Source organism: Ahaetulla prasina, chromosome 4 (assembly GCF_028640845.1).
Source record: "Ahaetulla prasina isolate Xishuangbanna chromosome 4, ASM2864084v1, whole genome shotgun sequence".
Lineage (NCBI taxonomy): Eukaryota > Metazoa > Chordata > Lepidosauria > Squamata > Colubridae > Ahaetulla > Ahaetulla prasina.
The window spans coordinates 23,907,429-23,927,055 of NC_080542.1; the positions used below are offsets into that span (position 1 = coordinate 23,907,429).

At 40.3% G+C, this 19,627-nt stretch overlaps 1 protein-coding gene and 1 long non-coding RNA gene across 8 annotated transcripts in view; one reads left to right on the forward strand and one right to left on the reverse strand.

Annotated features, from left to right (window-relative positions):
* ODAD1 (outer dynein arm docking complex subunit 1) overlaps nucleotides 1-19,627 on the forward strand; it is a 40,304-nt gene that overhangs the window by 3,843 nt on the left and 16,834 nt on the right. For 2 of the 7 annotated variants that reach the window (XM_058179708.1, XM_058179713.1), the window contains exons 2-4: nucleotides 13,145-13,315; nucleotides 14,996-15,078; nucleotides 18,180-18,279. In XM_058179708.1, the coding sequence (XP_058035691.1) occupies nucleotides 15,012-15,078; nucleotides 18,180-18,279 (167 nt within the window). In that variant the 5' untranslated portion in view covers nucleotides 13,145-13,315; nucleotides 14,996-15,011. Of the gene's footprint in view, nucleotides 1-10,472; nucleotides 10,851-10,871; nucleotides 12,193-13,144; nucleotides 13,316-14,995; nucleotides 15,079-18,179; nucleotides 18,280-19,627 lie in introns of those variants that run through there. The other 5 variants (XM_058179709.1, XM_058179710.1, XM_058179712.1 and 2 more) reach the window with 5 other exon arrangements.
* LOC131196654 (uncharacterized) lies at nucleotides 7,486-19,296 on the reverse strand. Its single transcript, XR_009154796.1, has 3 exons — nucleotides 19,040-19,296; nucleotides 14,342-14,644; nucleotides 7,486-8,140 (listed from the first exon to the last, which is right to left on the reverse strand). It is a non-coding gene; the product is annotated as an uncharacterized LOC131196654 (long non-coding RNA).

Below are 19,627 nucleotides of genomic sequence, written 5' to 3' on the forward strand. Positions count from 1 at the left end.
GGGAAAAGTCACTTGTTGGATTTCTGCCTGTATCTCACCAAAAAGACAAATGGGGAGGAAAGGGCAGTCTTGGTGTTCATACACTCCTGTGCTCAGACTGTACAAGTGATGCTGCACAGCTCAAAATTCAGGAAAAACATCTTACTAGAGACCCCTTGGAGTTACTGTATAGCCGTGATGGGCCTACCGGAAGTAGGGAAACAGGCTGTTTCCAGAGGGCCTCCTGGGGGGGTGGGGAAGGCCATTTTCACCCTCCCTTGGCTCCAAGAAAGCCTCTGGAGTCTGAGGAGGGTGAACAATTTATTTATTTATTTATTTAAATTTTTATACCGCCCTTCTCCCGAAGGACTCAGGGCGGTATACAGCCAAAGATAAAAACAATAAAGTATACAAAATTAAAATATCAATTTAAAATACATATTCAATAATGGCCGAATTAAAAACGTCAATTGACCTAACCTAAAATACCCCATATAAAATTACAGAAAATTAAAATTTAAAATTTAAAAAATTTAAAAATCAGGCCAGTCCCGCTTGGATAAATAAGTAAGTTTTTAATTCCCGGCGAAAGGTTCGAAGGTCAGATATTTGGCGCAAACCGGGGGGAAGTTCGTTCCAGAGGGTAGGTGCTCCAACAGAGAAGGCCCTTCCCCTGGGGGCCGCCAGCCGGCATTGCTTGGCGGACAGCACCCTGAGAAGTCCCTCTCTGTGCGAGCGTACGGGTCGGTGGGAGGCATAAGGTAACAGCAGGCGGTCCCGTAAGTACCTTTACCCTTAAAATGGACCTACTGGGGCCACTGTGCCATCAAATGCCAAAAGTGGGGCAGTTGCGCATGCATGAACAGGGCAAGGCACGTTGAATTATGGGTGTGGCCACGTGTGTGCATGACCCCCCTGCACTCCTCCCGCTTTTGGCACACAATGGCTGTATAGTATATTGGGTGCCCTGTTGGATTCACCTCTGATCAGACCATTCCAATTCTTCGTGACTTGATGGGGTTCATTTGTCCCAACACTGGGTGTCAGGAATGGCTCCCTTGAGTTTTTGTAAAGTTATGCTTGGGTCAGATATCCAGCCACCTTGTCTTCTCTGTTCAAGATAGTCCATACTAAAGACCATACTTGGGACCAGAATTTACGTTGCTAAACTAGGCGCGAATGATTTTACAACCTTTTTTGCTGTGTTTGTTAAGTGAATCACTACAGTTGTTAAAAGTGAATTGTTACTTGTTTCCCTGAAAATAAGACCCTGTCTTTTTTTTTTTTTTGAACCCTGAAATAAGCGCTTGGCCTTATTACCATGTGCTCAAAAGCCCAATTGGACTTATTATCAGGGGATATCTTATTTTGAGGAAAACAGGGTAAATGAATCTGGCTTTTCCCATTGAGTTGGCTTGTCAGCTGCCAACTAAGGTCTCAAATAGCGATCATATGACCTTGGAACATTACAATCATCATAAATACATGCCGGTTGCCAAGCACCCAAATTTTGATCATGTCACCATGGGGATGTGGCAACAGCCTTAAGTACAAAAATCAGTCCGATAAGTCATATTTCTTTCGGGGCCATTGTAACTTCAAAAGGTTGCCAAATGAATGACTGTAAGTGGAGGTCTACCAGTACTTACTTTTCAATTGCCTTCCATTTTCCAATATCGGGATCTTCTCCAATGATTTCTGCCTTTGCCTTTTGTGTCCAAACTATTTAAACCAGGGGTGTCAAACTCAAGGCCCAGGGACCAGATCCAGTCTGTAGGGTGCTTAGATCTGGCCTGTGGGGCCGACCTGGAAACAGCAAAGGACTGGCTCATGGTGCCTCTGTCAGCAGAAACGGAGCTAGCAGAGGGCTAATAAAACAAACTAAAAACAAAACAAAAGGAGAAATGTTTCCCCTTTTGCATTTGAGCATGTAAGAAGGGACAGGAAAGGGGAAAGAGGAAAGAAAAAGAAAAAGAAGGAAAGATGGGAAGAGAGCAAGGAAGGAAAAAGAAGGAAAGGGAAGGAAGAAGAAAGAAGAAGGAAGAAGGAAAGAAGAAGAAAAGGAAGGAAGGAAGAAGGAAAAGAAAGACGGAAGGAGGGAAGGAGATTATAATGAGGGTGAGATAGGGTCTCAGGGAAGTCCTGCTAAGTTAGCACTTGGCTACCACAGGTGCCCCGACATGAGTGACGGACTGGCCACGCCCACCATGGCCACACCCACACCCGGCCTTCCAAGGTCAAACACAACCATGATGCAGCCCTCAATGAAACCGAGTTTGACAGCCCTGATTTAAACTTTAGCTTCATTTTCTGTCTTTCTGATGAGCAATGTACCTTTACCTCATTAAGGACCAAATGATTCATTCAGTCTAAGATATTCTCAGCAATTTCCTCCAGTGCCACTAATTGATTCTCCTTCGTTCAACTTTTGACATGGCCCAACTTTCATATCCCTATTTTACAATTGGAAAATCTATGGCCTTGACCAGGGGTGAAATGCTACCAGTTTGGACTGGTTCGAGTGAACCGGTAGCAAATATTGGGGCCGGTTCAACGAACCGGTAGCAATCGCTGGCTGGCCACACCCCTGAACCAGTCTGCAGCCTGCAGTCCTGCCATGCTTGCCTGCCTTCCATGCTGCCTTCCTGGCATCCCCATGTCAGCTTGCGAAGGCAGGCAAGTGGAAGGCCATGTGGAAGGCAGGCAAGCATGCCAGGGCTCGGGGAAGGGAGCTAGCAGCCTACTTCCTTCCCCGCAGCCCTGCCATGCTTGCCTGCCTTCCACGCTGTTGTCCCGGTGGTCCCCCATGCCTGCTTGCCTTCCAAGGTCGGCGTCCAGCCCGGCCAGTGGGTGGGCAGGTGGCCCTTGGTGGAGATGCCGCTGCTGTGCTCCCCTGGGATATGTGCGGCAGCCTTTCAACGGCAGCGCCGGTGCCCCCTCAGCCCCCTCAGCCCAGGAGCAGCGGCTGCATCTCCACCAAGGGCCACCCACCATCAGCCTTACCAACGCACTGGCTTTATTGGGTATGCTGAATACGCCAGCAGAGGATCTCTAAAAGGTAAGGCCGATGCTGGCAGCAGAGGAGGGGAGGGAGACCTGTTGTTCTTGGTTCCTCGGAAGGACATGGCAAGGCTCGCTCGCCTTTTGGGCCTGGTGTGCTCAGCTTCCAAGGGGCCTTTGGCCGACCGCTGCCAGCTTGCCTTCCTGTCTGCCTCAGGTCTCGCCTGCCCTCCTGGAGCACCACTGCGCTGCCACCATTCACTTTCTCCCTTCTCCCACTGTGAAACAAAAGCAAACGGCTTCGGGAGGTTGCTTCGGGCAGGCGGATATCTGCAGCCAGGCGGGGAAGGAGGGCAGTGAGAATGGCAGCAGCGGGCAAGGGAGTGCCAAGATGTAGGGCTACCCACATTGACAGTCCAAAGGGAAAGTTCCACGGACTCTGCAGTGGTGCAGTCGGGCCTGGCCCTCTCCCTGTGCAGGGGGCTTCCGCCCTTCTCGCGTCACTGCAGGAACTCGGCCCATGGAGTCCAGCGCTCTGGGGGAAGGAGGCTCAGCTGGGCCACCGCTTCCAGGTGGCGAAGTGGGAAGCGGTGGCACAGCTGAGCCTCCTTCCCCCAGGGCGCTGGACTCCATGGGCAGAATTCCTGGAGTGGCCCCGGTGGTCAAAGAGAGCAGGCAGGTGCCTTGGTGGGAATCCAGTGGTTACTTCGCAGCCCCAAGCCCCACGGACCTGGCATGGGAGGCCCGGGTAGAGAGCGGCCTTTTCTGCATCTTCCTCCTCCCCTTTTTGGATCACCTTGCAGGGGGGGGGTTTGCCTTTTGCAGAAATGGGAGGGGGGGGGCAATTTGGAGGATTGGCGGGGGGGAAGTGCGTCCCTCCAGGATGGAGAGCAGGGCAAAAGAAGGCTCCGGGGTTCACTTGGGCAGTCAAGCCAGATGGCGGAGGGAAACGCAAAATTTTGGAGGCTTCAGAAGGGCAGAATGTGCTTCAGAATGTGCACCTCCTGGTTCTAACAGTGAGTGACATGTGTGAGGTCAAGTTGGCCACGCCCACCCAGTCACATTACCACCAGGCCACGCCCACAGAACTAGTAGCAACAATTTTTAGATTTCACCACTGGCCGTGACAGTATATATGCTTGGTTGTCAACAGGATGCTTCTGAACATTCATGTTTTATTTGGATTGCATTCACTATATGAGTACAAAATTGGGTCACCCCTTCTGCTCAATTTGGATGTCTTCTCTTTTTGATAAGTTAGGTTACCATCTTGTTTTCAGAGCAAGACAGCCCAAAGCGAATTCCATCTAACAATGCTCCAGAGTCAGGTATCACTACAGTTAGTCTTCAACTTAACGACAGTTCATTGAGTGACTATTCAAAGTTACATTGGTACTGAAAAAAAGGGATTCCTGAACAGTTTTCACACTTATGACTGTTGTAGCATCCCCAGGATCGTGTGATCAAAATTCAGATGCTTGACTCACATTTATGACGTTCGCCGTGTCCCGGGGTCACCTGATCACTCTGTGACTTTCTGACAAGCAAAGGCAGTGGGGAAGCCAGTGAGTTAAAAACTCTAGCAAGAAAGGTTGTAAAATGGGGCAAACTCACTTAAAAAATGTTTCACTTAGCAACATAAATTTTGGGCTCAATTGTGGTTGTAAGTCGAGGACTACCTATACTCTTTTATTTTTATGGCTTTTTTTTCTTTCCAGCTCTCTTTGATTCTCTAACAAATACACACACATAGACTTTGGACACCATAAAAGCAAGCTAATATTATTCTAGCATGTCCTTTCATGGACTTTAATTCTCCTCCTTAGATTCTTTTGGCATTATTCTCTGCTGGCAGTTATTTTTCCTGGCAGGAAAATATGTCTACTGCATTGGAGAAGAAGAACTGAAGGGGAAAGGTACAGAAAAATAATAGACACACAGAGAGAAATGTTGCTAGGCTAAAATCTAATTCAGTACTCTTAATAGTGGCCAACCACTTATCCTTAGCAGCTGCTATTCAGTGGTACATTATCTCTGAACGCAGAAAATCCATTTAGTCATTAGTATTAGGAGTTTTATATATTATGCAGTTATAGTACAAATATAGAATACAACATATTCTATAAAGAATGAATTTATGTTATAATATTCTATTATAATTACATTATAATGTTAATGTAGAGCCTCTAAGCTAAAAGGTCCTTGTCATATAATATCAATCACTATACACATACAATTTAATGGGTGAAAATATACTATATTTTAAAGCAATTTCAGAAAGACCCAAGGAAAAGAAGCATTTAAATGTTTTATTTCAAGTTTCTATCCACTTGAAGCGACCCAATTCCACAGGTACCCTGTTTCCCCTAAAAATAAGACTCAACTGGAAAATAAGCCCTAATGTGTCTTTTGGAGCAAAAATTAATATAAGACCCAGTCTTATTTTTGGGAAAATACTGTAGTTTGATGAGTGTCTTTTCAAAGAACCACAACTAAGTGAGAAAGACTCTTAATAAACAAGTCACTGTTATCTTTATTAAATAAGTCTAATTAAGAAATCAATCATGCATTAAACGAATTGGGTACCATCCAGCTGCACTGAGATTGCAATCCAAACAGCAAGATAATTCTAATCAAGAATTCTTGGTGCGTTCCCGATATATCTGTGGCACAACAGTCTCTGAATAATGAATTTGTCCAGATCCCAGTTAAAGGCTATTAGTACATCATTTTATTGCAGTAAGTAATAATTAATCAGATATTCTATAAAGTAATACTTTTAGAAATCTGCAGATCACATATTTTCATTTGTAAAACAACCCCAAGATTTGGGATTCTAAGGCCTATCACAGCTGTTGCTGGTACCTGGTTATAAAAGTGGAAATCTAACCCTGAACTAAAGCTTACTTTCTTGGGCTGCAAAAATACAGGATGACCATTAGATGGCAATGAGGGATTAATATTTTCTGCCTCTCTTTGCTATTAGCCAGGGGTTTTATGGACTTCTGCTACCTGGATCTGATGTTCATAGTAATTGTATAGAGGTAGAGGTAGAGATAGCCAGAAACAGACACAGAGATTAATTTTTTTTTAAAAATGGTGATTCTTTGCAGGGAAAGAAAAAATAGTGTACAAAGTGTCATTCATACTAGCTGCCTATTACATTCAACCAAACCTTCCACTATTGCATTTCTGGTTAACAACTTTACAAGTCTGCATCATTTTCAGGGAAAATATCCAAAGGCACTTTACTGCTGTGTGTAAAAATAACAGTGTACTTTGTAATATTAGGTCTGTAGTAGTAAGACAATTTGATTATTTTTATACAAGGAGATTTACTATCCCCTTGAAGGCTCAAGGTAGTTAACAATGATGTACAGAGAGATTAATTGCAATCATAATTCCATCCTCTATAAAAACATGTATAATTGCCTATCCAATTGAGCAGTCAGACCCATTCATATGCAAAATAATTGTCTGAATAGGACAAACTTTGCTTCAGTGGAAGGGTAGTTGACTCCATCTACTTTTGCAGTCTTAAGATGCTATTCCATTCAAACAATATATTAAACCATAAGGTGCTTCATAGTTTTTTGGTTTAGCTTTTCTTTGACCCTTGCATTTGCGCTTTGAGAGTCAATTTGATGTAGTGGTAAATGTACCAGACTAGAAACTGGGATACCATGAGTACTGGTTCTGCCTTAGGCACAAACCCAGCTGGGAGACCTTGGGCCAGTCACTTTCTCTTAGCCCTAGGAAGGAGGCAATGGCAAACTATTTCTGAAAAGAAGTGCAAAGAAAACTGTAAGGGCTTGTGCAGTCTCTTGTCCAAGCAATCTGTGAAAATTGGACACATTTAATGTTCAGGGAGAAAAGTACTTTAAACTCTGGTTTGTTGCTCAATGACATTTAAGGACTCAGTTTGCTGTGATTAATTAAATAAACCCATATTTTAAACACTTAATGGTTTATGCAATGGATGGACCCAATCATTATCCCCAATGTTAAGATTAAGCAATCATGGATTACACAATAAAACTATGTATACTCCACAAATACCCTGACAAAAAGGGGCCTGTTTTAAATCACAATTCAGATCAATATATACAGTGTATATACCATGGAAAAACCAAAAATTTTAAAAGTGCCAAAATGCACCTCAAAAATTGGATTTGGCTTATCTGCAGATTGTCTACTAATATATATGGTATATTTAATGCTTTAGGTATTGGATAGACCAGAAAAAAACAGATTGAAGCCCTCATTCAGTCACATTAGCCCAAACTATTTCACAGAAGAAATGCTATGTATGTTATGTATACCATATGGAGATCCTAAATGAGCTATACATTTAAGAAATGTACTGTCATCAAATTTACTACTGGTACCAACATGCCCAAAGATAGTAAAATATTTTTTGTTTATTGATTAGATTGCTATCATACCTTTCCATCAAGAAAGAATGGAACAAATAAATCACATTAGATGTTTCAATTTTATTTTAAACAAAATTGTGATTTTTTACATATACAAGCCACCTTTCTTCTTCATGGAGATTCAAGAAGTTCTTAGCAAGTGCCACCTTTTCTGGAATATGGCTTTGCTTTGTGAGATAAAAGGACTGACAAATATGGAGAATGAACAGGCGGCAAGAAAATAAGATAAGGAAACAGAATGAATTGGCAAATTACTCATTCATCTAGAAATAAGTAACAGGTGCAGTGATAAAGACATAAAGATAAAGATAAAAGACACAGTTTCCCAAATAGGCAATTTCCAGGTGTTGGAATTTTAATTCCCAGCATTCCACAGCCAGCATAGCCCTTGATCAGAATTCTGGGATTAATTGGTAAGCACCAGTCACAAGAGATGGGTATTATTTCCATTTGATGCAGGTTGCAGAAAAGATGATTAGAAAGTAGACTCTTTTCTTTTTCTTTCTTTCTTTTTCTTCCTTCCTTCCTTCCTTTTCCTTCCTTTCCTTCCTTTCCTTCTTTCAATTTTAAGACATTTTTCATAACTACTAGTCCCCTTTTTTCAAATAAAGGACTAACTCATCAAGAAGAAAAGTTATAGCTGAGTCTATTTTCTTCTGTGGGTTTTTTTTTCCATTTGCAGTCATTTCTTAAATATAGGAAATCATTTAAGAAGAATCCAGCACCTGCAGTTAGGAATAATACAATCATTTCTATAATTTCACAGTTTGCTGCATCATTCATACAAAAAATTATGGTGATCTGATTGATTGATCCACCAATTACTGGTCACCAAAGGAATCATTTCAAATAAAAATCCAAGGTCTGAACCCCACAAAAATGCTGTCATTCTAAATTCTGCTCTTTTTATTATAAATACAAGGAAGAATGTGACATTTTGATTAGAATAATAGAATCTGAATTCAAGTAGATCCAGCCCAAATTTAAGAGTCCATTTATTCGATAATAGTTTCAACAATTCTTATTTGTAGCAAGTTCTCAGAAATCAGATTCCCTTTAAAAGCACTTGTTTTAACCTCAGTTTCCTTTCTATATCATGGGACCTAGTGTGATATTTTAAGGCCGATGTGGAGATTATCTGTATGAAATCTACATCAAAAATCTTATTAAAAACATTTTGATTTAAATAAACAACAAAATTTGGTGAAGAAATACAGGATTAAATAATATTTGAATATAAATATACAATTTAGATGTGCTTTTGTACAGCCAGCATTCAGATCTGTCTTATATTTCTGCAAAGGTCAGCAGATGAGGTGATATTTCCTGTTTTATGATGCTCCCAGTCACATGTGCAATCTTTGATCTTTCACTACATTTCAATCCTGTCTCTTTTCAATCTAATGTGAGAACCAGGATGAGATAATAGTTAAAGGCTGGGAGCAAGACTGGAGACCTCTATACAAATCTACTCCTAGTCATGAATTTTGTACCCACCCAGTTCTCCTAGCCCAATTTATCTCACAAGGCTATAGTAGAAAATCAGAAAAAGGAGTATTATACTTGAAATTTCTAGAAGACAGTCAGTATACAAATTAATGGAGTGTTGTGTATGCTAAAATTTTTATTTTAAAAATGGAGAGATGTGGTCTTTTCACATTCCGTACATTCTGATGTAGATTTTTGGTGCTCTAAATTAACAATATCCACAATCTGAAGCTGTTATTCCTTAAGATGATGGGCAAATGCAAGAAAAGTTCGCATTATCAAAGGAGGCTGCAGTGTTACACAAATCTGCCTCTCCCGATTTTAATGGATCCCATTTAATGTGTTTTACTAATCCCTTGCAACTGGGATAAACCGGGGGGGTCCCTTACCAGGTTCTGGGTCTCCCCAAAAGCCATGAGGACTAGAAGCATAAAATGCAGGAATGCACTCAAGCTTTCCATGGGAAATATATACAGGACATTCATTCTCTGCCAATCTGTTTATGAAATTTGCTTCCTACATCACCTTTAATGTCCTTAAGGCAGTTTCCAACAAAACTGTTGTCACAACTGTGACATCTCTCATCCTAATCTTTAGTTCTGGACGGGGTTGCATTACCTGAGACAGACCCACTGCACAACTTGGGGCTTCTTCTAGACTTGTGATTCCTGTTCAAAGAGCAGGTGGCAATCATGGCTAGGAGAGTCTTCGTACAACTTCGTGTTGTGCGCCAACTCAAATCACTCTTGGTCATTTCAAATTTGGGATTACTGCTAAGTGCTGTACGTGGGGCTACCCTAGAAGATTGCAAGGGCAGCTTTGGAAGCCCCTAGGGTGGCACATGTAATACCACTGATGGTCAATCTGCTTCTGAATGCAATTCAAGGTATTGGTCATTACTTTTAAAGCCCGCTCTAGCATCAGTCTGGGATATCTGCAGGACTGTCCTTTCCCAATGGGATTGGCCAGCCCCATTCGTGCTGGCAATAGGGGCCCTACTGCAGATCCCATCAGTCAAGGAATTTCAGCTGGTGGGAAGCAGCCCTTTTTGCCATGGCCTCTGTCCTTTGGGACATCTTGCCACAGGAGGCGAGATCTGCTCTCACCCTTGGGGGGGGGGGAAAGCTTTAAAACTTGGCTGTGCAGGTTGGCTTGGAATCCTGAAGAAGCTTTCAGTTGGTGCAAAACATAGAGAAGACACCACCCTCACCTCTCCACTCAAAACCCAGGGTTTTTGATTTGTTTGATTTTTTTGGTAATTTCATCCGGCTTTGTATTCATAACTGATTTTATATCTGCATATTTTACCACGTTGCAAGCCGCTTAGAGTCGCCTCCAACTGCGAGATGGGTGGCAAATAAGTTTAATAATTTATTAATTAGTAACGTAATTGTGTTATTAATCCTCTGGCACTGGGAACGACCCTATTAACAGAAAACAGAGCAAAGAGCGGTTTGTGACATCTTGCCAGCCTAGCAGAAAACGTACATCATAAGTCATCTCTCGGGACGGGGACACACACACACACACACACACACACACACACACACGACTCCTCCCAATCACGCGGATGGTGCAAGATTTCCCCGCGTCTCCACCAGGCTCCTTGCCTGCTCCTTCCCCACCCTCTCTCGGGCTTCCCCTCTTGCTGTCCCCCCTCGATCTCCCCCGCCTCTGCCAGTTTCCTTTCCGAAAACCGTCTCCGTGGCAACCGGCTTCAGCAGGACAAACTGAACGAAGGATGTGGTTTTGCATGAGACTTCAGCGATGGAACATTGCCATGGCAACCCGCCCGCGCCGCCCCTCAACCAGGCTCCGCCCGGGCGGGGAGGGGGGGGGAAGGAGTGGAGAGACGCGAGTCTTGGAAGGGCGAAGGCAAAAGGAAGGAACGAAGAAGGGAACTGTTAGTCTGGCACATGCGCAGTGGGAGGGAGGGGGGCCTAGGAGGTAAGAGGAAGGGCTTATTGGGAGGAGTGGGGTTTAAAGGCCGCTGTAGTTTGAAGGGGAAGACTGGAGCGGAGGCCTGTTAGGCGGGTTGATGTGATTAGGCAGGGCCTACAAATATTATTTCTAGCCACGTGACTTTGCAGCAACCCTCCTGTGGCCTTCCAGGACCTTAAGGGCTGACATGTTGAAAGGGCTTTGGTATGAGTTGTTAAATTGAGGTTGGGAGACTATCCCCTATTACCACATGGCTGTGTGGGGCTCTAGCGGGACCCCCCAGGTCCTTGGGGGTTAAAGTGACCTTTCCATGAATAGCAGAGTCCCATGACTAGAATTTGGTGAGGTTAGGCTTGGGGTTTATCTAGCAGGATTTGAAAAAGAAATTATCCCCAAGAGTCGGTGCCTCCTATGAAGGATTGTTTTGATCTTTCATAGGAAGCACCTGCTTTATTACACATTTTTTTAAAAAAATTATTTACATTTATATCCCACCCTTCTCCGAAGACTCAGGGTGGCTTACAGTGTATAAGGCAATAGTCTCATTATATTTGTATATTTACAAAGTCAACTTATTGCCCCCCCAACAATCTGGGTCCTCATTTTACCTACCTTATAAAGGATGGAAGGCTGAGTCAACCTTGGGCCGGGCTTGAACCTGCAGTAATTGCAGGCTGCTGTGTTCTAATAACAGGCTTCTTACAGCCTGAGCTATTACGGCTATTAATGTGAACAGGCAGGAATTTTTGTGATTTCAGCTACTTATCCTTTGGGATCTCAAGTTCTGAATCTTAATACCACATGCTGAAAGGAGGACTAGATCTGTATGTATCCACACTTAAGCTACTATCCAGTTAAATAGAGCCTGCTGACAATTCTTCCTAGGCAGTGTTGGGATTCAAATAATTTAATAAAAGATTTTCTGCCCTAATGATTTCTTCCAACAACCAGTTCACCAAACTGCTCAGAAAGTTAATAACCAGTTCTCCCGAAGTGGTGCGAACTGGCCTAATCCCACCATTGATCCTAGGCAAAGTTGATGTATTACAGGTAGTCCTCAATTTACGACCACAATTGAGCCCCAGATTTTTTGTTGCGAAGTGAGATGTTTGTTAAATAAATTTTGTCCCATTTTACCACCTTTCTTGCCAGAATCGTTAAATGAATCGCTACAGTTGTTACGTTAGTAACATGGTTGTTAAGTGAATCCGCTTCCCCATTGACTTTGCTTGTCATAAAGTTACAAAAGGTATCACAGGACCCTGGGGCACTGTAGCCATCATAAATATGAATCCGTTGCCAAGCGTCTGAATTCTGATGACATGGCCATGGGGATGCTGCAGTGGTTGTAAGTGTAAAAAACGGTCATAAGTCAGTAGTGCCATTGTAATTTTGAACTGTCACTAAATGAGCTGTTGTAAGTCAAGGACTACCTGTATTATAACATCTAAACTTGTTAGATTGACATAATAAAGTGGCAGCCTCAACTTTAAGGCACTGCAGAGCATGGAAGTGTTTACTCCGTTCATGGGTCTGAGTTCATATTATGCATGTATTGGAGGAAGATTCCATCAAAATGAAAAATGGAATACAAGCAGAGGTTCAAGAAGAAAAAGTCTGGAAAAGAAAGTAGCCTGGAGTGAGGGTTAAACATGAGGCAAATACAAGACAAAGTTTTGGGGAGGAGGAAGTACATCCCTTTAGGCAGAATGTATAGAGAATAGAGCAATGCCTAAGATTTAAAAATGGTACGGTATTTGACTAGGCAGCTGTGGTTACATTGAAAATCCAGTAACAATTAATAATGATAAGTCTGAATGGGATGTTGGTAAAATCTGAAAGCCTAAAACTTTATAGTATATAACATGATAGAAAATTACAGAAACGTATGGAATGTAAAGTAGGTGATGGGGATAGGAAACAGAGCAATATATTACTATCCCTGGATAAACTTAAAGGTTTCTTGAGGTTAACAATAAATATACATTCTTGTGCAATCTTGTTTTAACTCATTCAGTCGTAGTCCCTCTTAACAAGTGCTGGAACTATGATTTAACAGCTCTCAATCAATCATCTTTTTTATTTTTTAAAAGTCAAGGGATCTGTCACTTTCTAATGTTTTTCCTTCCCTATCATAATTCATTTAACCTTTTTTTTAACTTCCTGTTTTGACCTTCAATTTTTAATCCATTTTCTTTGGTTGGCATCCAAAATTACCTGTAAATGAATCAAGGAAACACTTTGGTTAGTTGGGTATAACTCAACACGTTTCCCCCCCTTCCCCTCCCATCTTTCATCAGGATTGGTGGAAAGCTGATGCATTTCTTGGAGATGGTTGCTAACAACTGAGTGAACAAAAGCAACGGGTGATGTTGGCTGGAGAGATCAGAAGACTGTATCAGAGCATACCAAAATACTGACTGCCTAAATATTAATTGTATATTTGTCATAAGGGTTTTCTAGAGAACAAGGTACTTTTATTATTTTTTGTTGGGGAAGGAGTGCTGATTTCACTCAGGTTTCAAATGCTAGGAAATTATTAGGCTAAGGAGAAAGGTTTGTGAGATAGTGATGAATATGAAGATAAAAATGAAGGAGGTTTTGTGGTTTTGAACTGAGTCATATTCAGGCAAGGATGTTGAAATGGAACTGATTCTAACAAACTCCTAAATTTCTTGGGCAAATAATTGCATTTTAGCTAAAGTTTCCTCCTAGAATTGCTTTAAGTAAAAACAACTGTGATGGAAGGGTGAAATGCATTTTCTAACTCATTAAAAGAATATTTCTTTTATATGGAATAATTCTTTTGGGAGAAAGCAGATAAAGCTAAGGAGCTAGAAAGATAATTTTTAAAGTCTTAGGATCATTGATGAATTCAGGTGGTAGGTATGCAATTGTTAACTTTATGAAAAGTGGTTGGTGTGTTTAACTCTGCAGACATTTTCAATAAAATTGCTGAAATAACTATAAGCTCTATTTTTCAGCCAGTTCAAGGAACCTGGAAGGCAGGCTTCTGTAATCTGTTGCCCTCCAGATATGCTGGGATCACAGTTCTCAGACTACCAAACTACATAGTTTATTAGGCCATATTTGATTGGGATTCTGGGAACTGTCATCTCAACACTTTGGAAAAGAGGTAGATATGGCTAGATTTTTCCATGATGTCCTATGCCGAGACTTAGTGATAGCCAGATTTTAAATGTGGTAGTAACAGACAATGTTACATCATGTTCTCCCATGTTCAGGCTTATTCATATCATATAGGATGTCTCGACTCATCCTTAGATTGAGACTCCAGATTATGAATTTGCCATTCGACCTTGCTAAACTTCAATTTAAGTCTGTTCCTCCCTAAATAACCCAGTGAAACGAGCCTGTTTCATTGTACAAGTTAAGTTATACCAAGTACCAGAAGTGAGTATCTGGTGAGGATTTCTTTTATAGGAATAGTTGAAATAATCACTTTTATGGAACATCATTTTAAAGGGAAAGGTTACCTGTAGTTTGTTGTTTCGTCATTGCCATTTAAATGATAGCCATTTGGATTTTAATCATCTCTTCAGAGGGCTTAGGATGATGCATATAGGCATCTTCCACCCATATAGTTGTGTAGGTTAAAACTTGTTCTTCAAACACATGGCTGGCCAGGGAATTCTGGGAGTTGAAGTCCACACTTCTTAAAATTCTCAACGTTAAAAAGCCCTGGTGTAGACCAATAACTCTTAGTGGCTTATATAGTAAAGAATCATTATAGTGGTTGTAATCCAACAGCAATTTGCAAAGCAACACTTTACTTGTCCCTAAACAAAAAGAACAAAACAGGCTCGTGGTTAAGGCACATTCTACAGTTCAATGATTTGCATAAATCTGTTTGTTGGAGAAAACAAATTCGTTGGCTGTGTATCACATGCCAAGTCATAAATCAGTTTTACGACAATAATACGTACATTTATTCAACATGCTAAGTCAGAGGCGTAATACATGATGTGTAAAACTGGGCCCCAGGAAATGTTGTGACACCAGATTTTCAATTTGGGGCTCCTTAATTACAGTTTGAGTCTTTTAGCCATTTTTCACATGCTACGTTTCATAAAACAATTATTTTCAGAAAGTGATATAATGTTTCAGAATTCTCATTCTCTTTCTCTCAGCAGATAGAAATTGAAGATGCCGTTCTTCAAATCTGCCTCAAGCTTTCGTTCGGAGAATAGTGATGTGGACCTAGAAGGCATAGGTAATTTCCAAGAGAGGGAAGAGGATATTGTGATGGTGATGATGAAGACCTAGGAGATATGGGTAACTTTTAAGGGAGAAAAGGAAATTATCACAATAGGAACCATCTGCACTGCCAGATTCTACATTGGGGTTAGAGATTTTGGAGCCTCTGAAACAGGCCTGTAATATGATTTTAAGTGTTGAAACAGGAAAGCAAGAAGCTATCTTGCACTTCACGTTATGTGTCCCTGTTTGTTTAAAAACCCACTGAACTAAGTCAAATGTATTTAAACCACTATTTGGTTTGTTAATGATGAACTATTACTTAGTCTCTAAGTAATTGACATTGATGTTCTTTTTGCTGACTGTGAAAAGAAACTTCCAGAGTTAGTTTTTTTTATTTCATTTTGTCACAACAGTATACACAAACATTGTCATAAAAAAACATATCATGAAGAAAATATATATATATATAAGTAACGAATATGCATCAGCTATATTAATTTGATATAATGAAGGGAACAATAGGACAGGAACGGTAGGCATTTTTGTGCTCTTATGCATGCCCTTAGTTATGTTATGTTATGCCTTAGTTATTATTATGTTATGTTATTATGTTGTTACATTATTTTATTATTATTGTTATGTTATATTATTATGTTATTATATTATGTTAGTTATTATTATGTTATGTTATTATGTTAGTTATGTTATGTTATGCCTTAGTTATGTTCTGTTAGTTAATATCTGGATTTGGTGAAGGTATGGTGCAATTTTGCCTCATTGACTGGGACGGTGGTTGTTTCAAAGTGACTGTCAGGCTGCGATCCAAAAGTTTTGTTTTTCCTTCTTGCAAATCATATCTCTATCAGTGACTTGAGAGTAACTTCTATTGGCATCCTGCTGTCAATTGAGTTGATAATGCAATGCAGTACAGTACAGTACAGTACAGTACAATACAATATTTTAGCCTGAGAGTTGGATAACTTGTGACTTTAAATCACTAATCTGCGATAATAATTCAAGTTCCCCCTGCTTTTCTATCCTGTTGGAAAGCCCTTTATCCTCATAGATCAAAAGATTTGGCAGGCAGTAGCTAAGGACTTAGAGCAAGTGTATTTTTGACATTTAGATTTACTGAAGGTTTCCCAGAATTTCATCGTCTATTTTATGTGCTGCAGTTTTTCTTGGTCTAAATCTGTTATAAAATATCTGTATCATCTTCATTTCAAATATAGCTTGACAGTTTCATAAAGGGTATTTGACTGGAGGTGTTGCTGTGGTTTTGTTTCAAAAATGTTGATGTACTGCTATGGAAAGTGTGAAATCTTTAGAGAAAAAAGTTGAGAAAATGTAGGCTGTATAGTAAAGTGTGCGGATGTGCACCGCTAAAAGAGCTGCTCACTGAGCTGAGCAAACAATAGTGTAGCAAAAACTGAGGTAACAGAATCTTTGCATGTCTCCCTATCGAATCAAATGATAATATTCCATTAATTTTTGACTGGACGAGATTGGGAGCTCATTCTCAAGCCAGATTAAAATGCTGCCAAGGAAGCCAGCTTTTGAAAATGAACAGCAAGAAATAAGCTCTTTGTATCCCAATAATAAAGGGGCCAAAGAAACAGAACCAGGGCACCGTGGCTGTTTTCCACATGCCTTGGTACATTTTGTGAGCTACTCTTTAAGCTAGAGCTCTTCATTGTATATTGGTTTTGAAATTGGAACTAAATTAAAGGAGGCTGAAACACAAAAGTCTTTGCTAGCTAGGGGCATGAGTCTCTGGTAGTATGAGGACCTGGAGACTGAGTTATTAAACTGTGAGTGGGCAAGTATGTCTGCCTGTACTTGGCTTCAGAATTGTCCAAAGCAAGACAGAAATAGAGGCAGAGGATGGAGTAAAGCATGTATCCAGATCAGATTAGGTTGCATAAAAAAATTCTTCCCTTTTTCTATTTCACATGTTCAGAAGAAGCACTACCATTTTTATTTTCCAACAAACCCTATAGGGCCTTGATACATTCTTCTAAATAAAGGAAATGCTTTTCAACAAACTAGCTTCTCATCTACATTTTTAATGAATTTTTTTCTGGAAAAGCAAAACATATGGGGCAGAGGGACTTGCCAGGTCAGCAAGGAACATATCTGTGGCTACTTTAGTGTATCTGAGCCTTATGTCATTTATCTCTGATCTAGATAATAAATTTGTGTATTCTCAGTTTGACTCCATAGCACAAAGGTGGGGAACTATGGCTCCTTTATGTGACTTGTGGATTTCCAACTCCCAGAATTCTGGGAGTTGAAGTTCACAGATCATAAAAGGGCCATAGTTCTCTACCCCTGCCATAGCATATGATCTGAAATTCAGAAGGTGTCTTGGAGAAAAGCAGAAATTATTTTCTCATTGTTTAGGTTCCTTATGGATATATGTAAGATGATATAGCTTTTGGTATTCTTGGCAGGTGCAACTATGAGATAGGTGGAAAATAAAATATTCTGGTATATGAGTACAAGAATAACTGTCCTGATTTTATGGCAAACTTCAGGGAACAATCTAGGCCAGAGGGTCTTCAAAGAGTGTAGGGAGATTGTGATAAGACAGTGACATATATTGATTGGGCAGGGACAAAACTGAATTTAAGCAGAAACATCTAGTTCTCTACATTCTTAAAAGTGCTTTTTATAAAGTAATATAGGTGTGTTAAGTTTAGCAAAGAGAGAAAAGTAATTTGTGTAATTTTTTGTCTAGCCACAAAAACTGGAACTTGAAAATTAGCTTGATCCAGAAAATTAATATTGGCCAAAGAAGATACTGTCTGTTTATGCAGAGGATCATACATAAATCATAAAGCATCTTATTGCTCATTACACAAACTGACAAAATCTATTTATTTGGACAGGGTCACAGAACAAAATAGAAATAAGATACTCAATCCTAAACTCAGTGATCCCTACCCCAGGTGTTTTGCTCCAGATGTGATAAACAGGTCTTTTAGAAGGATTCCTGCTTCACTTTTCAGTGATTGGGAAGGGACCTCATCAAAGAATTACCATACTGGCTTGTCTTCCTTATCACTTTTCTTTCTTTCTACCTGCATTTCCAATGACATTATCTTCCACCAGCCGAAGGCGAGTTGGCCAAGTTGCAACGCCAGTTCCGTCTTTTAGAAGGTGATCGCCATGCTTATGCCTTGGAGTCTCGTGAAACCATCCGCAGACAGACGTACGTATTTAATCAAATATCATTCATCAATTCTTCATTTCTCAGAATGTATTGTGAAATCTTCAGCATGTGTAGGCTGGGAGGAGAAACTACCTTTTCCTTTCATCTTATGCAAGAGTTTAACCATTATAACTTAATTGACCTTATATTAGGGACAAAGTAAGAGAAATGAAGGTGATTTGGAAGAAGCTTCTCATGACCTTTTATATACTTTTAAAATGTCTCACTGATTATGTCTACTTCATTCTTCAGTTGCATTGGACCTCAGCTCCTATTTTGGCCATGGGATTGAGTGGGGTCAACTTCAAAACACATAAAGGTGCTTTTTCAAAAAGCAGCTGGAGTTTCTAGAAGACTGTTCAATCAGAATCAGTTCTGATTGAATGGTGGAGAATGGAAGGATTTATATTCCTTGCAGTCATGTAAAGAGCACATGACTTCAAGGAATATAAATCCTTCTGTTCTCCACCATTCAGTTAGAACCGATGAAGCTTCTTGGATGAGAAGCAAAACATCTTCAAGGAAAAAACAAAGAAAGTCCAGTTGCCTTTTGAAAGAAAGCATCTTTTGGAGAACCTGGATGACTGAGAATCTCCACAGACATTCAAAACACATAGAATATGCCTAATTGAATTATAGAAAATCTACAAAATCTGTTCCAATTGCTATTATTAGAAGTAGCATTAGAAATAGTTCCCTCAGATGTCCATCTTGTTTGTTTCCAACCTTATACGTTTTAGCTGAGTAGCTGATTTCTTACCTTATTATTTTCCAGTCCTGAATAGTTTTCATACTTTCTTAGCCTCATCTTTTTTTGGTTAGCGATGACACCCTGCATGCATTCTTTGATTTCCATCTTCTGAGCTCTCATTTCCAGTTTTGGCTTTTGAAGTAGTCTGGATATTATATGCCTTACTTCATGGAGAAAATTAAAAATTGAAACATTAAAAAAAAATCAGTCTCTTTCCTTTTTCCTTCTTCATATGTTGATCCAGATGTTGACATAATGCTGATACACATGACAACCACTATGCTCTTAGCAACATATAATTGACCATTGTGAGTGCGCATGAGTTGCTTTTATTTAATACCATGTGGCCATGTGGCCTACCCCACACAATGCTATACATATATATATCCATTTTGTAGGAATAATTGGTGTCTATCATTATGCGTGCTTGCAGAATTGTGCAATATTGATCCAGGATTTTATCCATCTTCATCCTATCCCTTTAATCCAGTGTATTCACAGAGAATTCAGTATTCCTACTTTCTTTCCTCTTCTTATTTAAATTACTTCATTTTGCCTACTATCAGGAGAACATCCTTTCCTGGTTTTCTATCTAGG